Source organism: Chinchilla lanigera, unplaced genomic scaffold (assembly GCF_000276665.1).
Source record: "Chinchilla lanigera isolate Chin_1 unplaced genomic scaffold, ChiLan1.0 scaffold00142, whole genome shotgun sequence".
Lineage (NCBI taxonomy): Eukaryota > Metazoa > Chordata > Mammalia > Rodentia > Chinchillidae > Chinchilla > Chinchilla lanigera.
Genome location: NW_004955543.1, coordinates 1,185,993 through 1,206,064, shown reverse-complemented (window position 1 = coordinate 1,206,064; position 20,072 = coordinate 1,185,993). Strand labels below are relative to the sequence as shown.

General features: G+C 38.7%; 1 protein-coding gene across 3 annotated transcripts in view; it reads right to left on the bottom strand.

Annotated features, from left to right (window-relative positions):
• Clcn5 (chloride channel, voltage-sensitive 5) overlaps window positions 1-20,072 on the bottom strand; it is a 179,365-nt gene that overhangs the window by 50,288 nt on the left and 109,005 nt on the right. For all 3 annotated transcript variants that reach the window (XM_013508170.1, XM_013508169.1, XM_013508171.1), the window contains one exon: window positions 5,558-5,704. In XM_013508170.1, the coding sequence (XP_013363624.1) occupies window positions 5,558-5,704 (147 nt within the window). The remainder of the gene's footprint in view (window positions 1-5,557; window positions 5,705-20,072) is intronic.

Genomic DNA, 20,072 nt, shown 5'->3' with positions numbered 1-20,072 from the left:
AAAGCATACAGCTTGTCTCTTTTACTTAAGCCCTTGCTGTCCACTCTTTGGGAGGTTGCGGGCCTGATCAGTCTGCAACAATGACTGTATTTATTTGTTAACTATTCTCCCCTATTAGATCTAAGCTCCAGGGGACTATTTGTCTTAATTCCACCACTCTGTATCCCCAGTATTTACAACAGTGTCTTATTCATAGTAAGTGCTCAAACAACTATGTTGAATGAATGGCTGAAGGAGCTTTATCCTCACAGTTGACAGTAAGGTTAATTCAAATGTTTTGGCATGCCTTTGAAGGCTACAACTTGCCTATTTAGGCATGCATTCTGCCTTGTTATACCCCTCTATGTTATGCCTATTGCCGTCTCTATAAAAGCTTGCTTTTTGTCTGGGAGGCTTTTCCTATAAACAACTCATCTTTCAAGGCCCTGCTCTAATACAATTTTCTGAGAACTCTTCTCCCATCCTTAACAGATACACAGATACATACTCATGAAATGATCCCTCTGCTGACTTACTCTAAGAACTGTAGCATTTATAATATAGGATTATAGCAGCAATGATGATAATAATAATAATAATAATGCAGTGGCACCTTGGTTCACGAACTTAATTCTTTCCACGATTCTAGTCACAGAATTTGTTCTGACCAGAATTGTGGAATAAGTTCTATGACCAGAATCGCGGAAAGAATTAAGTTCGTGAACTGAGGCACCACTGTAATAATAATACCTAGCTTCTTAGGAGACAGAGTCTCACTATGTTGTCTCAAACTTCTGGGTTCAAGTGATCTTCCTACCTGAACCTCCCAAGTGCTGGGACAACAGGCACACCACAACTCCTGCCTGATAATTAACATTTTATTAAGCATATAACTCTATGCCAGGTACAATTATGAGCACCTGACATATATTATCTCATATAATCCTGAAAACAACTCTAAGAGGTAGGTATTATTTATAAGTACTTTGAGGGAGGCAGTGCTAGAGATTGTATCTGGGGCCTTCACATTAATCTACATCACCAGCGCTTTTAAAATTTTATTTAGAGGCAGAGTCTTACTATTTGTTAAATTGCCCAACCTAGGCTTGACTTGTGATCCTCCTGCCTCAGCCTCCCAGTGTACTGGGATTATAGGCATGTGCCACTATGCCCAGGTGTTATAAGTACTTTGTGTAGCTCTTTAGCTAGATAGAATTAATTAAATGGAGGTAGGGATAGTGTCTTAAAGCCTTGCTGATTCTCAGATCCTAGAAAGGTGTCTACAAAGCCATATGCCCTTCATATGAATTTGCTAGGTAATGATTTCTGCTACTACTTTCTTTTCCTCAGATTTTACTTTGAAAATGGCAATTCCAGTCAAAGAACCAGACAGTAGTTTTAAAGTAATCATAAAAATTTAATCTTAACATGATATGGTCCTTTCCAAATATAATAAGAAATTCAAAAGTGGGTGTAAAAAAATTTTTTTAAATTAAAATAAAAAAATAAAAAGCTGGGCATGGTGGTGCATGCCTGTAATCCCAACACTCAGGAGGCTGAGGCAGTAGGATCACTGTGTGTTTGAGGCCAGCCTGGGCTACATAGTGAATTCAAGGCCAACCTGGACTACATAGCAAGACTCTGTCTCAAAAAAACAAAAAGAAGGAAAGAAATTCAAAAGTTACCAAAAAAAAGTGATACGGTGATACATCTGGTGTCTTAGTTACTTTTTTCTCTTTGATGAAATAAAATACACTCACAAGTTAAGGGACTAAAGGTTTATTTAGCTCACAGCTTGTAGAGGTTTCACTCCCTAACTGGCTGGCTCCAAATGAGAGACATCTCAGAAGAGAAACAGTTCATGGTGGGCAGAAGGTAACAAGGCAACCAGGGACCACCACCGCTCTTTCTATCCCTTATATCTTATCCAGGCTACTTAGGGCAGGTAACATTCACACCCTTAATCCTAGTGCCCTTGATCCTAGCATTGCACCATGAATTAATCCTAGAGTCACACACCCTAGATCCATCCACCCCCAAAAAAGCCCCACCTATGACCCTATGATAGGAGGCTTTGGGAGGGACATCTAGACACAAACCATAACATTCTGTCCCTAGCCCCCAAAGACTAATGCAAATCCCTTTATGGAAAAGGCATTTAGTCCATCTCTAAGAGTTGCCCAAGTCCTAATAGTTTCAGTATTGCTGAAAAGCCCAAGTCCAAAGTCTCCTCTGAGATGTAAGGCAAACTCCTAGCTGTGAGTCCCTGCACAAATGAAGAAAGTTAAGCACTTCTAACATTTAACAGCACAAGACTGGCATTTTCATTCTAAAAGTTACAAACATGGGATACCAAGGAATGGGAACAAAGGAAGACCAAATCCAACAGGACAAACATTAAATCCCACAGTTCTACTTCTAGCATCCCTGTCAATCTGTGGCAAGTTGTGAACTCCAAAGGGCTTGGGTGACTCTTCCCCTATGGGATTGCTGGTGGGTGCAGTTCTTGGGGCTTCTCTCATGGGCCGGTTCTACTAACTCTTCGCAGCTTTCTTCAGATGATCCATGTTCCTGGCTTTTCCAACCTTCTGGGGTCTCCACTGCACCTTCAGCTTCACACTCACAGCCTCACACACTGCCCTCTTAGGGGCACACTGCCTGGTCTCCCAGGTCTTCTTCTGAAATCTAGGTGGAAGCCTTCTTGACTCCACAGTTCTGGCATTCTGCATGCACCTAAAACCAGTGCCATGTGCATGATGCCAAAGACTGTTGCCAGGTGGAGCAGTAGCCACAATTCCCTCTCTCTTGGCTGCAGGGGTTGAGTGCCTGGATCTCTGAGCACTCTGTATCAAATTCTGAGGAACAAATTCTCTAGGCCACCATTATTTTGGAACATGGTGCTCTGCAGCTTTCTTCTCAAATCAAAATCTTTCACTTTTGCAACTTTGAGACTGCAAAGGGTGGAGTCCTACTGATTTGGTGATGCCTTCAGGCCATCTTTTCTATTCTGTTCCTTCTCAGCAATCAAGATTTCCTCTGCTCTATTTTTGCAATCCACAACTTTTCTAGAGCATCCTTTCTGGCCAAACTCACAATGTTTTAAATCATTCTGCAGGCCTCTTTGCTCTTGATTCTCAAGAGCTCTTGATTCTCAAGAGCAGTGCTTTGAGATCTGTCTAAAAGCACCCAACAGCAGCCATGCCACAGCCTCAACATTAGATTGCCTTGAAATTTCTTCCACAAGATTGATTAGGCTGCCACCCTTAATCTTAGTCTCAGGCAAAGTCTCTGGACATGAGCAAACTGCAGACAAACTTGCTGCTGGAGTCCAACAACCAATGCAGTCCTTCCCAGCAGAAACCTCCTGAGCCTGGTCTTTACCGGCAGATTTTCCATCAGTTTTCTGATTCTCTGAGCTCTGACCAAAATCTCCCATACAGAACAGCCCCAGCTGTACTTTTTCACTTGGCATCTCCAAGCATTTTCTAACTCTTCCCACAAGTGAGTCCCAAAGGCTCTTGAACCACGTAGTCAGGTATAGTCACAGCAATGACCCCACTTCTCTGGTACCAAATTCTTAGTTACTTTTCTCTCATTGCTGGGACAAAATACCTGACACCCAAGGTTAAAGGGGAAAGGTTTATTTAGCTCACAGTTTGTAGAGGTTTCAGCCAATAATCGGCTGGCTCCAAGGTATGGTAGCACATGGCAGACACACCTCAGAGAAGAAACAGTTCATGGTGGAGGGTAGCAAAGCAACAAGAGACAACCACAGCTCTTTCTATACCTTATATCTTATCCAGGATACTTAGGGCAAGTAGCACTCACACCCTTAATCCTAATGCCCTTGACTCTAGCATTGCACCATGAATCAGTACCAGAGTCACACACTCTAGATCCATCTACTCCTGAAAAAGCCCCACCTATGACTCCACGAGGCTTTGGGCAGACATCTAAACACAAGCCATAACACCCGGCTATATAAAAACTAGAAATATTTACAGATTAAAAAAAGAGGGCCGGGGAAAAAGCTCAGCAGCACAGTGCCTGCCTGGCAAGTGCAAGGTCGTGAGTTCAATTCCTGGTACCAAAAATAAATAAATAAAAGAAAAAAAGAAAGTTGTCATGTGTGGTGGCACACACCTGTAATCCCAGCACTCAGAGGCTGAGGCGGCAGGATTATTGCAAATTCTAGGGCAGCCTAGGTTACACAGTGAATTCAAGGCCAGCATGAACTATATAGTGAGACCCTGTCTCATCCCTCCTCCCCTAAAAGGGGGAACTGAGGATGTAGCTCAGTGGTAGAACATGCCTAGGTTCAATTCCCAGGAATCCAATGAAATAGTTTAAAAGACAAAAGAGAAATAGAAAAATATGCATTTAACCTATATCAGAAAAAGGATTAGTAATAATATATGAAGGGCTCCTAGCACCCTCTGAGGCTGAGGCAAGAGGATCACAAGTTCAAGGCCACCCTGGGCAATTTAGCAAGTCTCTATCTCAAAATAAAAAAATTAAAAGGGCTGGGGATTTAGCTCAGTATGAAGGACCTGCATCCAATCCCCAGTACCACAAAAGAAAGCATATGAAGGGTTCCAATAAATAAATAAGAAAAGATAATCAGACCATTACAAAACTAAGAACAATATATAAAGAGGAAACTTCCAAAAAAAATTAAGAAGTTTAGTAAATATATGGCACTATGTTCAACTTCATTAACTAAAAATTAATTTAAAATGGAATACAAAATAATAGAAGAAAATATTTATTCACCTTATCACATTGTAAAGATGACAAGTAATAATTTTCAGCACATGAGAGGTTGTAGGAGAAATAAGTACTTTCCTGCACTCATGCTACAAAAATATTCTCATATGTTTAAAAGATACATATATGTATACACACACACACACACACACACAGAGAGAGTTGATCATTGCATTACTGTCCATAATAATAACAGATGAGAAAAAATTAAAATGTGCATTCATAGAAGATCAATTAAGTAAACTATAGAACAATCATACCCATAGTCACAGAAGAAAATGATGTGATTGGGTAACTAAATAATCAATGAAGAGAATTTCACTTTATAGATATACTCTGCAAAACTTTTTCCTTTTTAAAAAATTTTTCTTGAAACAAGGAAAATAGTTTGGAATTTTCTTACGGAGTTAATATATGTTTATCATGTAAGTCAGCCCTCCCACTGCTGGGTACACTACTAATCAAGAAAGAGATAAATTTCTAAGGCATTAAGCTAGATAAAATAAGTCAGTCTCAAAAGGGGGCATCTAATTCCATGTATATGATATCTTTGAAAAGAAAAAGAAAACTATAGGAAAAGAAAAGATCAGTAGTTCCAGGGGTTGTGGAAGAGGGAGGCCTGAGCACAAAGGGGTAGCAGGGAGAAATTTTTTTAGCAAGTTGAACTGTATCCTGTTAGTGATGCTGGTTACAAGAATCTAGGCATGTGTTAACACTCACAGAACTGCATATGCCTGAACAGAAATTAACTTTATTGTACATAAATTGAAAGAATTTACTAAACAGAAATAGTCATCATCAGTAATGATACCTTCTATTTCTCGGTCTAGGGGAGGAACATCATCTCTCATGGAGAAATCCATAGCTGTCCCTGGTATGTCCATCAAGTCTTCATCACTGGAGCTGCTCTGAAAGCTACTAAAACTTCCCTGCTGAAAGCCTCTGTTATCCATGGCTCCTGCGTAGAAGGAAAAACAGGAGGATTACAGCAATGACCTCCCAATTCCTCACCACTTTTACTTTCCCTCCCATATACCACTTGAATGATTTTAAAGTATTCAACTCAGTATCAGTGAGTACATATGCAATGCTGTCCATCATCACTATACATTTCCAGAACTCCTGCATCATCCCAAATAGAAATTCTATATCCAGAAACAATACATGCCTCAGCCCTTGGTAACCTCGACTGTACTTTCCATCTCTATAGATTTGCTGACACTGCATATTTCACATAAATGGAATCATACAGTGTGTCTGATTTCTGATTTAGCATGTTTCAAGGTGCATCCATGCTGCACAGTGTATCAGAATTTCATTCTTTTTTTTTCCCAGTGCTGGGAACAGAACCCAGGGCCTCACGCACATTGGCAAATGCTACACCTTCAGTCATTTTTATTTTTTTTTATTTTGAGACTCGGTCTCACCAAGTTGCCAAGATTGACCTCAAACCTGTGATCTTTCTGCCTCAGCATCTCAGGGTGTGGTGAAATTAAAGAGATTACATACGTGTGCTAGAAAGGTTGGCTTTTTCTTTCTTTTTGAGATAGGATCTTGCTATATAGTCCAGGCTGATCTTGATCTCACTATGTAACCAAGGCTGGCCTCACACTCACAATACAACTGCCTCATCTTTGAGAGTGCTAGAATTACAGGCATGCACGACCATGCCCAGCTAACTTTTCCAACATTTCTATGCCCAGGCATTGTAACTCCTAGAGCAGATGAGGAAATTAAAGCTCAGAAATGCTAAGTAACCTGCCCAGTTAATACTTTTTTCAAGTGAAACCCCAAATCACGTGCTCACTTTCATTAATACTTCACTTGTGATAAAGCAACTAGCCTGACTTAAGTGTGAGTGACATTTAGGAACCATTACTAAGTATGATTCATTATGTGATAGGGAAGCAGAAAACAATGACGCTATGCAGGCCAGATGAGATGCAGGCCAGATGAGATGCAGACTGGGAGGAAAAGATTCGGGAATTAACAACATCAGCGTCGTAGTAGAAACGAAGAGAACAGATCCTCCAAGGAAATTATCTGTGTACTTATGGGTAAGTATGAATACAAGTAAAAGATACGCATTCTCACTGTCCTGTAGTATACACAAATAGGCTCTAGTCTGTGCAAATGTGAACTAAATAGTAGGTTATATCATTTTTTGATTATATATTGAAAGGAAGGGAAGGGGTCAAAATTACCCCAAGGTGCTAATTAATGTACAAAATCATTGATCAAAACACCATTTTCTCAGGCATAAAAGCCAGCTTTGCGGTGTAGATTATTAAGTCAGTCTGGGGATACCATGAATTCAGCTTTTGCAACCTCAGTCGAGTTCCTTTCCCACAATCAATAACCCATCCTTGCTGGACTTTTCTTCCTTTTCTATCCTGCTTAGTCCACTCCCCGTCTCGTGACAGAAACTCCTCACTTGTGAAATTTTTAAAATTCCCTGTCTCAGCTTCCACTTCTAGGGAATTGGACAGAACACAAGACTAGTAGCAGGTTTTTTTCTTATTATTAACAACACATACAAAATCTTAGTTCTCTCTGTCATCACTCCCGTAATCCAGAAAAGGTATTTTTACTCTTTTCATTCTGTATTGATATTGGTGAAATTGTTAACAGCAAATCTATAAGAACCTTCACTTTGGACTTTAGGACACATGCTAGCTCATGTAAGTTTATTTTCTTTTAAAAGATGAAAATATTTTGACTGTTTTACAAACAACTGCACCCTGTACCCAATACTGCAACTCTTAGGAAGGATAAAACCAGCAAACATTGTTGGGTAATATTCATAAAACATAACCTTTGGATGTACTATGCACCACACAGAATCACATGACAAAACTGCCAACTTATGGGCTTATTTCACTTCCAAAGCTTGTTTCTTAGAACACTATTGGATTTGTGTAAAGTACACTATGCATGTAAACATATTACCATTTATTTTACTTATAAGAATGACTCACCATTAGCAGCACACAAAGCCATAGACACACACATATAACATGCAACAGCTACAACTGAAGCTAAGTACTTACATCATGATTTTTTCCTCTTATAAGACGTTGTCCTCCTTTCTGGAAATGCAGTCCTTTACCTTTGACTGTCCTTGGTTTTGTTTTTTGTTTTGTTTTGTTTTGTTTTGTATTGTTTTGTTTTGCTTTGTTTTGTTTTGCTTGTGGTGCTGGGGATAGGTCCAGGGTCTCATGCCTGCAAGGCAAGTGCTCTACCACTGAGCTAGACCCTTCATCCTTCTGTCAGGGCTTTCTATGCTTGGCATTGAATTTGACATCAGCAGATTCTTTCAAACCATCAGCATGTCTGTATTGATTGCTAATTCTCTCCCCACTCCCCCAATTTCTCAACTGATACTGGCCAGGATTCAAAATTTTGGAAAAGGTAAATTTTCTTAAAAGTGACAGAGGAATGCCCATATAAAATAGCTACCTGGAACAGAACTTGTTTTTTTTTTTTGTTTGTTTGCAATATATAATAATTACATTCACCTTGGGGAATTGATACATATGCACATTGCATCTCGGTCATTTTAACCCCTCCTTCCCACTCTACTCTCCTTCTCCCCAGATTGCTTCCCATCTCCACCGAGTCTACTCTCCTATTTCTTCCCATAGCCCTTTTATTTTGCTCATTAAATTATTTATACTTTTGGGTCTCTCATATTAGAGAAACCATGCAATATTTAATCTTCTGTGTCTGACTCATTTTACTTAGCATTATAGTGTCAATACATCTATTTTCCTACAAATGATTCAAATTTATCCTTATGACAGAATAGTACCCCAATGTATATTTATGTACTACACTTTCTTTATCCACTCCTCTGTTAATGGGCATATAGGCCACTTCCAAGATTTAGCTATTATGAATGGTGCTGCTATAAATTTTTTTTTTTTTTTGGTTTTTTTTTTCCGGTACCAGAAATCGAACTCACGACCTTGCGCTTACCAGGCAGGCGCTGTGCCACTGAGCTAAATCCCCAGCCCCGGTGCTGCTATAAATGTGAGTATTCATGTATCACTATAATATGATGTCTTTAACTCTTCTGAGAAGATACCCATAAGAGGTATAGCTCTGTCAAGTAGAATTATTCCACCTCCTCCTACTTCTTTTATTGAGACAGGGTCTCTATGTAATGTAGATTGGCCTTGAACTCACTATGTAGCACAGGCTGGCCTCAAGCTCCCAGCAATCCTCCTACCTCAGCCTCCCAAGTTCTGGGATTACAAGTGTGCACCACCACGCCCATCTGTCAAGCGGAATTTCTACTCTTAGTTCTTGAGGAATCTCCATATTGATTTCCACAGTGGTCCTATGAGTTTACATTCCCACCAATGAAGAAGGGTCCCTTTTTCCCCTCAACCTTGCTAGCATTTGTTGTTTTTTGAGTCCTTGATAACAGCCATTCTTGTTCTAGCAAGATGGAATCACAGAATTTTTTTGACTTGCTTTTCTCTAATGCCCAAAGTTGCCAAGTATTTTTTTCATGTATTTATTGGCTATTTTTTTCTTCTTCTGAGAAAAGTCTATTCATAAATACCTTTCAGTAATAACTCTCAATAGAAATGATCAAAACCCCCAAATCATGATACACAGGCTGAAAGAAAGAAAGAATGGAAATACATACATATATATACACACACACACACACACACACACATATATACATACACATACACACACAAGATAGCTAAGATTATTGTACTACTACTTGCTATTGGTTTTTGAAAGGAACAGTTAATGTTTAATTGTTTGATCAATTAAGCATACCTATATCTGGTAATCTGAGTAAATACTCTGAAGATAACCATAAGTAATACAACAACCACTGTTGATTTCCTATCATCTTATTTTGAAATTCTATATTGTTTTTATAGTTTTTGTGTTATTTTGTTTTTGTCTTTGTTTTTGTTATTTTGTTTTTGTTCTTTTCTGTTTAAAATGTTTAAAAAGATACACAGACTAGAACACTGGATCAAAAAACAAAACCAACCAGGTGTTGTGGCATATGCCTCTAATCTCAGCATTCAAGTGGCTCAGGCAGGAGGATCACCTCAAGTTCAAAGCCACTGTGGATTATATAGTGAGTTCAAGGACAGCCTGCACTACATAGCAAAACTCTGTCTGAAAATACTCAAAAACAAAACAAAACAACCCCCGCCACACACACAAACCCAACTAAGATGTTGCCTACGAGAGATACTTCATCCATAAAGAGACACACAGACTGTAAGTAAAGGGATGGAAAATAATCCTATATCTTAAGCCATAAAACATACTTAAATAAATACAAAAGAACTGCTTTCCTTGAGGTTCATAATAGTGACACTGTAGAAGATCATAAGCCAATTATTTGGTAGACTATTTCTCAATTTTGTTTTGTTTGATGTTTGCTCCTGAGCAGATTCAAGGTACACATCTTTGGCAGGAATAGCAGAGAAGTGATGCTGTGGTTTTCTAATTGTATCCTATCAGAGGGCATGTGCTTTTTATTTGTCCTATTGATTACGATGTTTATTTGATCACTTGATAAAAATAGTATCTTCCAGGCATCTTCAGTGTTAATATATTTTTTACCTTGTAATAGAGATTATTTTCTGGTAAGGTACTTTGACACTAAGTAAATAAACCATTTCCTATAAAATACTTATTTAATCATTATGCATTTATATATAAGTAGAGTCCTATATTATTTAATGAGTTATAATCCATGAATATAATTTTTTATGTTCAATTTTTCAACAAATGTAGCCAGTGGGAACTTCTTTCAAGCTAGCTTCTGTCCTTTTGACATGTTCCCATAATGCTTTGAGAATTACTTTAATCTCTATCACAAAACACATTCCACGCTTATCTTGTACTTTTGTGCTCCACTCTTAGATTCATCCATTTATTCCAGCAAACCTGAGTCGTTTCAGTCAAGAACAATATTTAGATAGAAGGTGAGACCTGGATGCAAGGTACGTGTGTATTGGTATTGTGGTGGGGCTTTTCCCAAACTCTTTCTTTACCTGTGGGCAAAGGTAGGGTGTACACATATACAAGTATACACACATTTTCACATATTTTCATCTCCATCTCCATATATTGACCACATAGATAACTTACATACATATGTGTACACATACATACACACACACTCTACTGGTTTTCACTTATAACTCTGATTTAAATCCAACATGACAGGGTGCAATCTAGCTTTTTTTCTCTTCCTGTATTTGTACTTTATTTCACTGACAATGGAAAATCTGCATCCTAACACCCTTAATTTCTTTCAGCTTTCTTGAACAATGCCCCCCTATATAATCTCCCATGTCCTCCCCAACTCTGTTCCCTGCACAGATGTTCTCTGCACGCCTGCCAAGTTCTGATTCACGAAACTGAACTGTTATCTCATGTAAATGTCTTCTTCACAATGTTCAGGTCGTATATGTATGTGAAGTCCAGACACCATCTTTATTTGGGGTCAGTGCTGAGACAGGGTCTTGCTATGTAGTTCAACCTTGAACTTGTGGTGCTCCTCCTGTCTCAGCCTGAAGAGTTCTGGGATTACAGCTGTGTGCCACCATGCCCACTTCACACACCATTTTCAATGTACTTAAATTCTCACACCTCAAGTCAAGCTGCCCTTCCAAGTGGTCCATTCTCACATCACTTGGGCACTGATTCTCTAAGCTGGCTGCTTCTATACATAGACATACTCTTCAAGGAACAAACAAACAAATTTTATATTTTAAAAAAGTTCTTCTACTTTATTCTAGATCCTAGTTCCCATCTGAATGAGATAAAAAAAAAAAAAATGCTTCCCAGCCTTAATCTGATTTACTTTATTTTATCCTTCTAGGAAAACAAACTCAAAATCTGAAACGCTCCAAATTCTGAATCTTTTTGAGAACTGACATATGCCACAAGTGGAAGATTCCACACCTGACTTCCTGTGATGGCTTACAGTCAAATGGAAGCACACTGAAAATACTATATAAAATTACCTCTAGGATATATGTACAGTGTACACGGTATGTGAGACATAAATGAACTTGATATTTAGACTTGGGTCTCATTCCCAAGATATCTGAGAATATATTTGCAAATATTCTGAAATCTGAAAAAAAAATCCAAAAGCTGAAACACTTTTAGTCCCAAACATATTGTAGAAACAAACCTGAGCCTCCAGCATTTGTGTGTTGCCCCTTTGTCATAGATCAGATGGCTAAAGATGCATGGGACTATATTGTCTGCTGAACAAACACCAGAGAAAAAATAGCCTCTTTAACAAATGGTTGAGGGGACTGGCTATCCACATGCAGAAGAATGAATCTAGACCATATCTCTCTCTAAAATAAAATAAAATAATCAAAGACATAGGCATTGAAACAGAAACACTGAATATGCTGAAAGAAAAAATTGTAAAACACCTGAAAACACAGGCATAGGCAAGGACTTCCTAAACAGAACTCCATTTGCACAAGAAATAGTCTAAGAAACAAGTGGATCATATCAAATTGAAAAGCTTTGGCACTGCAAAGGAAACAACAGAGTGAAGAGACAACCTACAGAATGGGAAAATATTTTTGCTAGCGACTCCTCTGATAGAGGACTAGTATCTAAAACATATAAAAAAACTCAAAAATTTTGACTGCCCACAAAAAAGATCAAATCAAAAAATAGGCTGAAATGAATAGACACTGTTATTTACAGCTTATATCTAGATGCTCCCCTAAGCCTCAGGTGCTCAGGGGTTGGGCTCGGGGAAGGTGACTGGATGATGGGTGTGTGATACTGGGTTAGTCCACTGATGGGCTTATAGCTGGGTGTGATGGTGGGAAGTGAAGTCCGGTGGGAAGAGGTGGGTCACTGGTGTGGTCTGGAAGGATATATATCTCTCTTTCTCCTTTGATCCTCTCTCTGCTTCTTGCTGCCAAACCAAGTGCAGTTTTTCCTCTGCCATGCCCCTCTTGCACACTGCTCTGCCTTGTAACTAGCTGACTATAGAATAAAACCTCTATAAACTGTGAGCAAAAATAAACCTCTCCTCCTTTTAACTTATGAGTGTCAGGTATTTGGTCCCAGCAAGAAGAAAATAAGACGGACACTTCTCAAAAGAAGAAGTATAGTTGGGCATGGTGACCCATGCCTGTAATCCCAGAACTGGGGAGGCTGAGGCAAGAGGATCGCCACAAGTTCGAGGCCAGCCTAGGCTACATAGTGAGTTCAAGGCCAGGTTGAACTACATAGTGAGACCCTGTCTCAAAAAAAAAAAAAAAACTAAAAAAGAAGTATAAGTGACCAATAGGTACATGAAGAAATGCTCACTGGCCATTAAGGAAATGCAATCACAACAATACTGAGATTGCATTTTACTTCAGTAAAAATGACTACCTTCAAGAACTCAACAAATAACAAATGCTGGCCAGGTTATGGGGGAAAAGGGACCAAGGAACACTTCTACATTGTTGGTGGGAATCTAAACTAATACAAACACTATGGGAATCTAAATGGAAATTCTTCACAAAACTAAAAATAGAAATTCCATTTTACAGAGCTATAGCTCACTATAGTGATAGATGCACACCATTTTTATAGAAGAACAGTTCATAATAGCTAAATCCTGGAAGTGGGCCTATATGCTCACCAACAAATGAATGCATAAAATGTGGTATTTATACACAATAAAGTATTAGTCATAAAGAAGAATTAATGTGAATCACTTATAAGAAAATGGATGCATCTTTAGATTATAATGTTACAGTATAATAAATGAGACACAGATGATTAAGCATTGCATGGTTATTCTAAGAAACTAAAAGTATAAATAATTTAAAGAGCAAAATAAAGGAAAGATGATTAAAAACAGGTAGGTAGACTTTTTGCAAATGGGGAAGGGAATCTAGGGAAGAGAGAAAGCAGGGGAAGGGATAAAGGGCAAAGGGGATAGAAATGATCAAGATGTGGTCTATATCTGTACATCTCCCCCAAAACTAATGCAGTTATATATCACATGTAGTAATAAAAGACCATATTGAAAAGAAAATGCATTTTTCATAATGTCCTTTAAAATGCTTAAACGATTTTAAAGATTGACATGGCTAAGTACCTGAAAATGTATGCATACCAAGAAAAAGTATCCTGTTTATGTTATTTTTTAATATTCAGGTAAACAGTATTACTATCCCTTAGGTGACACACATACACATACACACACACACACACACACACACACACACACACACACACACCTTAGTACCTCTGTATTTTTGTGACCAAGTATCATGTTTGGAAATCATTTTTGAAAAGGACCATTTTTCTTCATAAAGTCAATTTACTGCAATATCAGTGCTCCTTTTTAAGTGCGGGTAGCATCAGAGTCAATACTTACAGTTAATATTTGTCTCACTCTGAGATTCACTACATTCAATGAACCTATAAATACCATTCAATCTCATTTGCAGGCACTATAGATTTCTAGAAACTTTCAAATGAAACAAGCACCATTTTAGCTGATGAGAAAAACTAAGGCTAACAGAGCAGCACAAATCAAGAAGTTTTCTTTCAGTGTAAATTTATTAAATGCCCATGAGTTCTGTACAGTGATTAGCAGTGAAAGAAAGCAAGAAAATATATCAGGTAATACAGAATCCCTTTCTTTTCTTCCAACTGGTTATGTTTCATTCCGGAAGCGATTTAAAATACATGGTTCTAGCAACTCTACATTAGCCACAAAAATCATAGGGAGAAAAAATATGAGAAGTCCAAAAATAATTTACATTTGGTTCTGGAATGCATCCTGCAGTCATAGTTTTGACGATCGTACCTATTGTTCTGCAAATTTACTAGAATAATGACGTCGCAAGAGATGACTTTACAAAGAAGCTGGAAATCCTAGTTTACCCATAGGGACCTTACAAACTTCTTCCTGCAATTCACTGACATGTAACAATCCGGCTAAACTGAGTTGCCTCATTTGAAACATTTCCCGAAGCAGCTGTCAGGTTCACTATTTTGGTTATAAAATGTTTCCTAAATAAATGCATTGAAAGAAAGGATCACCAAAGGAAAATTAGAAGCAGTGAGTAAATCAAGCAAAACATGATACAAATAGGTCAACAAGGAAACACCGTAAATGTGTGTGTGTGTGTGTGTGTGTGTGTGTGTGTGTGTGTGTGTGTACTGGGAATCAAACTCACAACCTCCTGCTTGCTAGGCAGGCGCTGTGCCACTGAGCTATAGCCTCAGCACCTCACAAATATAACCAGTCCCAGTGAAAGTGGTATTTGGCCATGGATAACTTGTTCTGATAGTCTTTCATTTTATTTTGCAGATATAAGGATGTTCAAGAGAAAAAAAGGCAGCAGAATGAGGAAACAATTTATTGGACCTATGTGTAGTGGAAGCCCAAGCCCAGTGCTCTTTCTGTAACACCTTAGGGCTTCACTATGACATGTCAGTCCAAAGAATGATACATGTGAAATAAATCAAACCTCAAGATGGCCATAAGTATGAGATCAGCCCGAATGTTGGGCAGGTCAGGAACAATGACAAGATTTGATTTACTTTCCCAACAGATAGGACTTACTATGCAATGTAGGTCTAAGGAAGAGGGTAACCAGGGGTAAATATTCTGTGGTTGATATTTTTGTTACAAAGCTAACATGTGTCCTTAGTCACATTTTTTTGTGAGTGGTACTGGGGATTGAACCCAGGAGCTGCAGAGGTATAATCCCATCCTTCTCAATTTTGAGGCAAGGTGTCACTAAATTGCCCAGGCTAGTTTCTTTTTTTTTTTTTTTTTTTTTTTTTTTTTGGTTTTTCTCTGGTACCGGGAACCAAACTCACGACCTTGCGCTTGCCGAGCAGGCGCTTTGCCACTGAGCTAAATCCCCAGCCCCTGCCCAGGCTAGTTTCAAACTTGCCATCCTCCTGACTCAGCTTCCTGAGTAAATGGGATTACAGGCATGTTCCACCACACCCAGCTCTCTTAATCACTTTCTTGCTTATAATTATAAACTGTTTCTTCATTCACTATATGGTCAAGTTTAAATTTCTTTGCACGGCATTCAAGGCTCTGTCAAATCTGGATCCCGTCTACCTGGATAGATTTATCTATTGCCACAAATCTGTTATGCCCCCCAGAGTCCCTGTAAGGTTGACTCTGTATGTATGGGTGCTCTATCTGCCATTTCAACCAAAGAAAGATCAAAACTATTGGAGGAGGGAGATTCTGTACTAAAGTAATGTCAGATTTTTACTTCTTGTCATTATTCCCTGAATGACACTGTATAATAACTACTTCCATGGCACTGATATTGTATTAGGTATTATGTGTAATGTAAAGATTATTTAAGGTTGATATAGGAGTATATGCATAGGTTCTATGCAAATCCTGTGCCATATTTTTCTAAGAGATTCAAGTATCCATGGATTTTAGTATCTGCAGGGAGTCCTAGAGCCAATACCTATGCTAAACAATGACAACCATGCTGTTTTGTTTTGTTTAGTTTTCTTTTGTTTTTGAGACAGGGTCTCACTTTACAGTTCAAGCTGGCTTGAACTCACTATGTAGCCCAGGCTGGCCTCAAACTCACAGCGATCCTCCTGCCTCAGCTTCCTGAATGCTGGGATACAGGTGTATGCCACTATGCCCAGCAGCAACTGTACTTTTAGGTCTTCATGCTTTTGCACCAGCCAGCTGCTCTGTGAGGAATCCCACCCATCCTCATCCCCATCCCCAGTCTTTTCAGCCTGGTGAAATCCCATTCAATCCATGCAGGATCACCACAAGCAGGTTTTCCCTCAGTATCCCCTTTGTTCAGATAATCTCTTCCACTTGAGCCTTGTGACTGTTTCATGTTCTTCTCATTTCTGTTGCCCCAGAGACTCTGATGTTCTGAGAGTAGGTGCTCAATAAACGCTCACTGAGAAAAAATCCAGTTGAGCAGGAAGAGTTAACAGCTAATCAACACATTTATAAGGCTGCCAATAAATCTATACCTTTCACTATACGAAGATGGAATGGGGAATACAAAAACAGTATTATTTTGCCACAACTCTTAAAGAATTTGTGATCTAGATGGGGAGAAAAAATTCACATAATGCAATGACCACATAGCCAATGGTTCAACTGGTAGAAAAGTGAAATTAACATTTAGAAAGTGGACGGAGGGACTGTAAACTAGAGAAGATTTCATGGAGGAGAGAAGGTGCTCCAGGTCGAGGAAACAAAACAACCCAAGACTTGAAGATGAGAACAAAGTTGGCACCTCTGCCTCACTGAAGGACAAGGTAGGTAGGTGTCTGCGAGGAACTGGATAGAAAGCAGTAGGTCATGAAGGACCTGTCATGAAGGATAGAAAGCAGTAGGTCATGAAGGGAAGCCAGTGGAGTCATTCGTTTTTGAGAAGCAACATGATACGAATATTATTTCAGGAGATAAGTGTGGCAGCAGTAGGCTGGACAAGAGAGCGCAGGAAAGGATAGGAAAGTACTTTGCTACTTCCAGTTTCAAGGCAGGTGATTTCGTTGGAAGGGGAAGAAGGAAAATGGAAGAAAGAGCACGAAAACCAGGGCAAGAGCCAGGTGGTGGGCGTGGACAGGGCAGTGCTGGTTTGTGGAATGGTATGTTGGTTCCTGTTCTACTGGTGACACTGACATGCGTTGTTTCAAATAAAGTAATACTCCCATCTCAGCTAACCCACTTAGCAAAAACAAATGTATAAATCAGTATGTTGGTAGACTGACACAAACCATTAAATGTAAATGTAATGAATGTCACAAATTTCAACACTAACAAGTACAGAGAAGCAATAAACTTTTCTATGTCTTGTTTTTGCTCCACAAAATAAACTGTTGACCTGGGCATGGCTTTCTGGATAACTAATGAATGTTAAATACCATAAACATGGAAAAGTAACAATGAGAGAGGAAACAGTAGGTATGAGAGGCATTATAAAATTCACCACAATAGGAGTATTGTCCTATCACTTAAAATAAAACATTCAAAATAATCGCAAATATAACAATGAAAGTAATGAAAGTTGGCACACACATAAAATCACCTTCTGGCTGCCCACTATACTTTGAGCTGCCCAAGGACAGGATTACTGAAGTGTCTGCCACAAAGACGGGGGGCTGAGAAAATAATCTAGTTTACACTCCCATTCTAGTTCTAGTTATTACATTTTGAGAAGCTTAAATAAAACACAGATCTCAGATGTTAATCTCTAAGATGCCACAGACAGTGCTTATTGCAGAGGTTTGTGCTGATCCTGAATACAAGGCACTTTCTCCACTTGTTAGAATTGCAGGTACAAAGCCCCAGGAGGGAGTGATTGTGCCGCTTTTCACAGTGTGGTCTTTGTCTGAAAGTCACCCTCGTGAATGAGCAGGGGTTCTGAAAAACAGTAAGAAATCTGAACAAGTTCTCAAACTTCCAGGTATCCTTTTAGTCTTCAAAATTACAGAGGACCCTATGAGCTTTTATGTATAGGGATTATATCTACAGATAATTACTACATTTGAAATTAAAACCAAGAAATATTTTTAGGGCTGGTATCTTAGCTCTGTGGCACAGCGCCTGCCTGGCAAGCACAAGGTCATGAGTTCAATTCCCGGTACCAGAAAAAAAACAACAAAAAAAATTTTTTTAGAAGATGTTTATTCATTTACTTAAATATAACAACACTCAATCAGCTTTATGGTAATATTAATATTTATTAAAATATGTTTTCCAAGACAAAAATTAATGAGAGGCATTTTAAAATCACTTTAATATTGGATTCAATAGAGGAAAGCTGGGTTCTGCTTCACACACTCTATTAGCCATCAGAGCAATGTCCTTATCACCAAAGCCTCCAAAAAATTCTATTGTATGCTCATGAGAAAAATGACTGGAAAAGGCAAATAATGTCTTACCTTTCTGTTGTTTGTTTGAGACAGGCATTCATTATGTAGTCTAGGAACTCATTACATAGCCCAGGCTTTCTTCAAACCTCCAACCATCCTACCTCTGGTGCCCCAGTGCTGAGGTTACAGGTCATGCCAACATTCCCAGGCAACACCTTAATATTAAAAGTTTTTACCCTGATAGTCTCCTCCAAAAAAGGTCTCAGAGCCTCACAGACACTTTGTGAAAATTGCTGAAACAGAGAAAGTGCTCAGCTTGGAGAAAGTATACTTAGACAATACCCTCCACTGGTAAGAAGGAGACGACGACATGCTACTCAGGAGACCATACTGAGGACTGTGAATGATGAACAGACAGAAGATACGGGTAGATAATATATGTAAAATGGCTTTAACAACTGAGGTAAATTTAAATCAAAACAAGAAGATGTTATCTTCACTTAGCGGATTTTTCAGATATGATACCAAATACTCTGTTATACAGGCTTTCAAGAGTGTGTGAAATGGGACCGCTAGAGAAACACACCGGTGAGTCAAGGCCAAGTCCAGGGCTGTCAAAGGCATCACTACATAGTTAGTGATCGTTCCCACTTTGGAACATACATGCAAAACTCCTAAACTTTAACCAGCTGAATGCAGCATCACATTGAAAGACTTGCCTGCTTTCTTTCAATGAATAATATTGAATATTGAATCTCAATATAAGATTCATTCCAGGAATGCGAGACTAGTATCACAAGGGAAACTGGCAACACGGGTTGCCAGTTTTTAGCTGTTGCAGGCCAACAGATGAAACTCTTAAATCCATAATTATCTCAAACAGGTGTCAAGAGTAGATGTTTAAAACTTATAGTCATTCTAAATTAACTTTTTCCATCCCCTTTTTATTAGTACATTTGCAAAACATAATACATACAATCAACTGATGCATATACATATCACATATTGACGCTTTTTACGTCCCTGCCCCCTCTCTCCTTCTCACTCTAGCCCTAGATCCCCTTCCCATCTCCACGAAGTCTATGTCTCAGTTTCCTACCATTTATCTTTTATTTTGATCCTAAATTATTTGTACTTTGGAGGGCTGGGGACATAGTGCTATAGCACAGACTTAGCATGTGTGAAGCACTGGGTTCAATCCCCACCAGTGGAAAAAATGTTAATTAAATAAACGATTTATACTTTGGTTTTCTCATGTAAGAGAAACTATGTGATATTTAACCTTCTCTGTCTGATTTATTTCACTTGGCACTACAGTCCCATTTTGCCACAAATGACTTAAACTTGTCCTCTTTATGGCTGAGTAGTACTAAATTGTATATATATATCTCATTTTCTTTATCCATTCTCAGAACAACACTGAGATTCCATCCCCCGGCAGAACAAATGGGTATCAT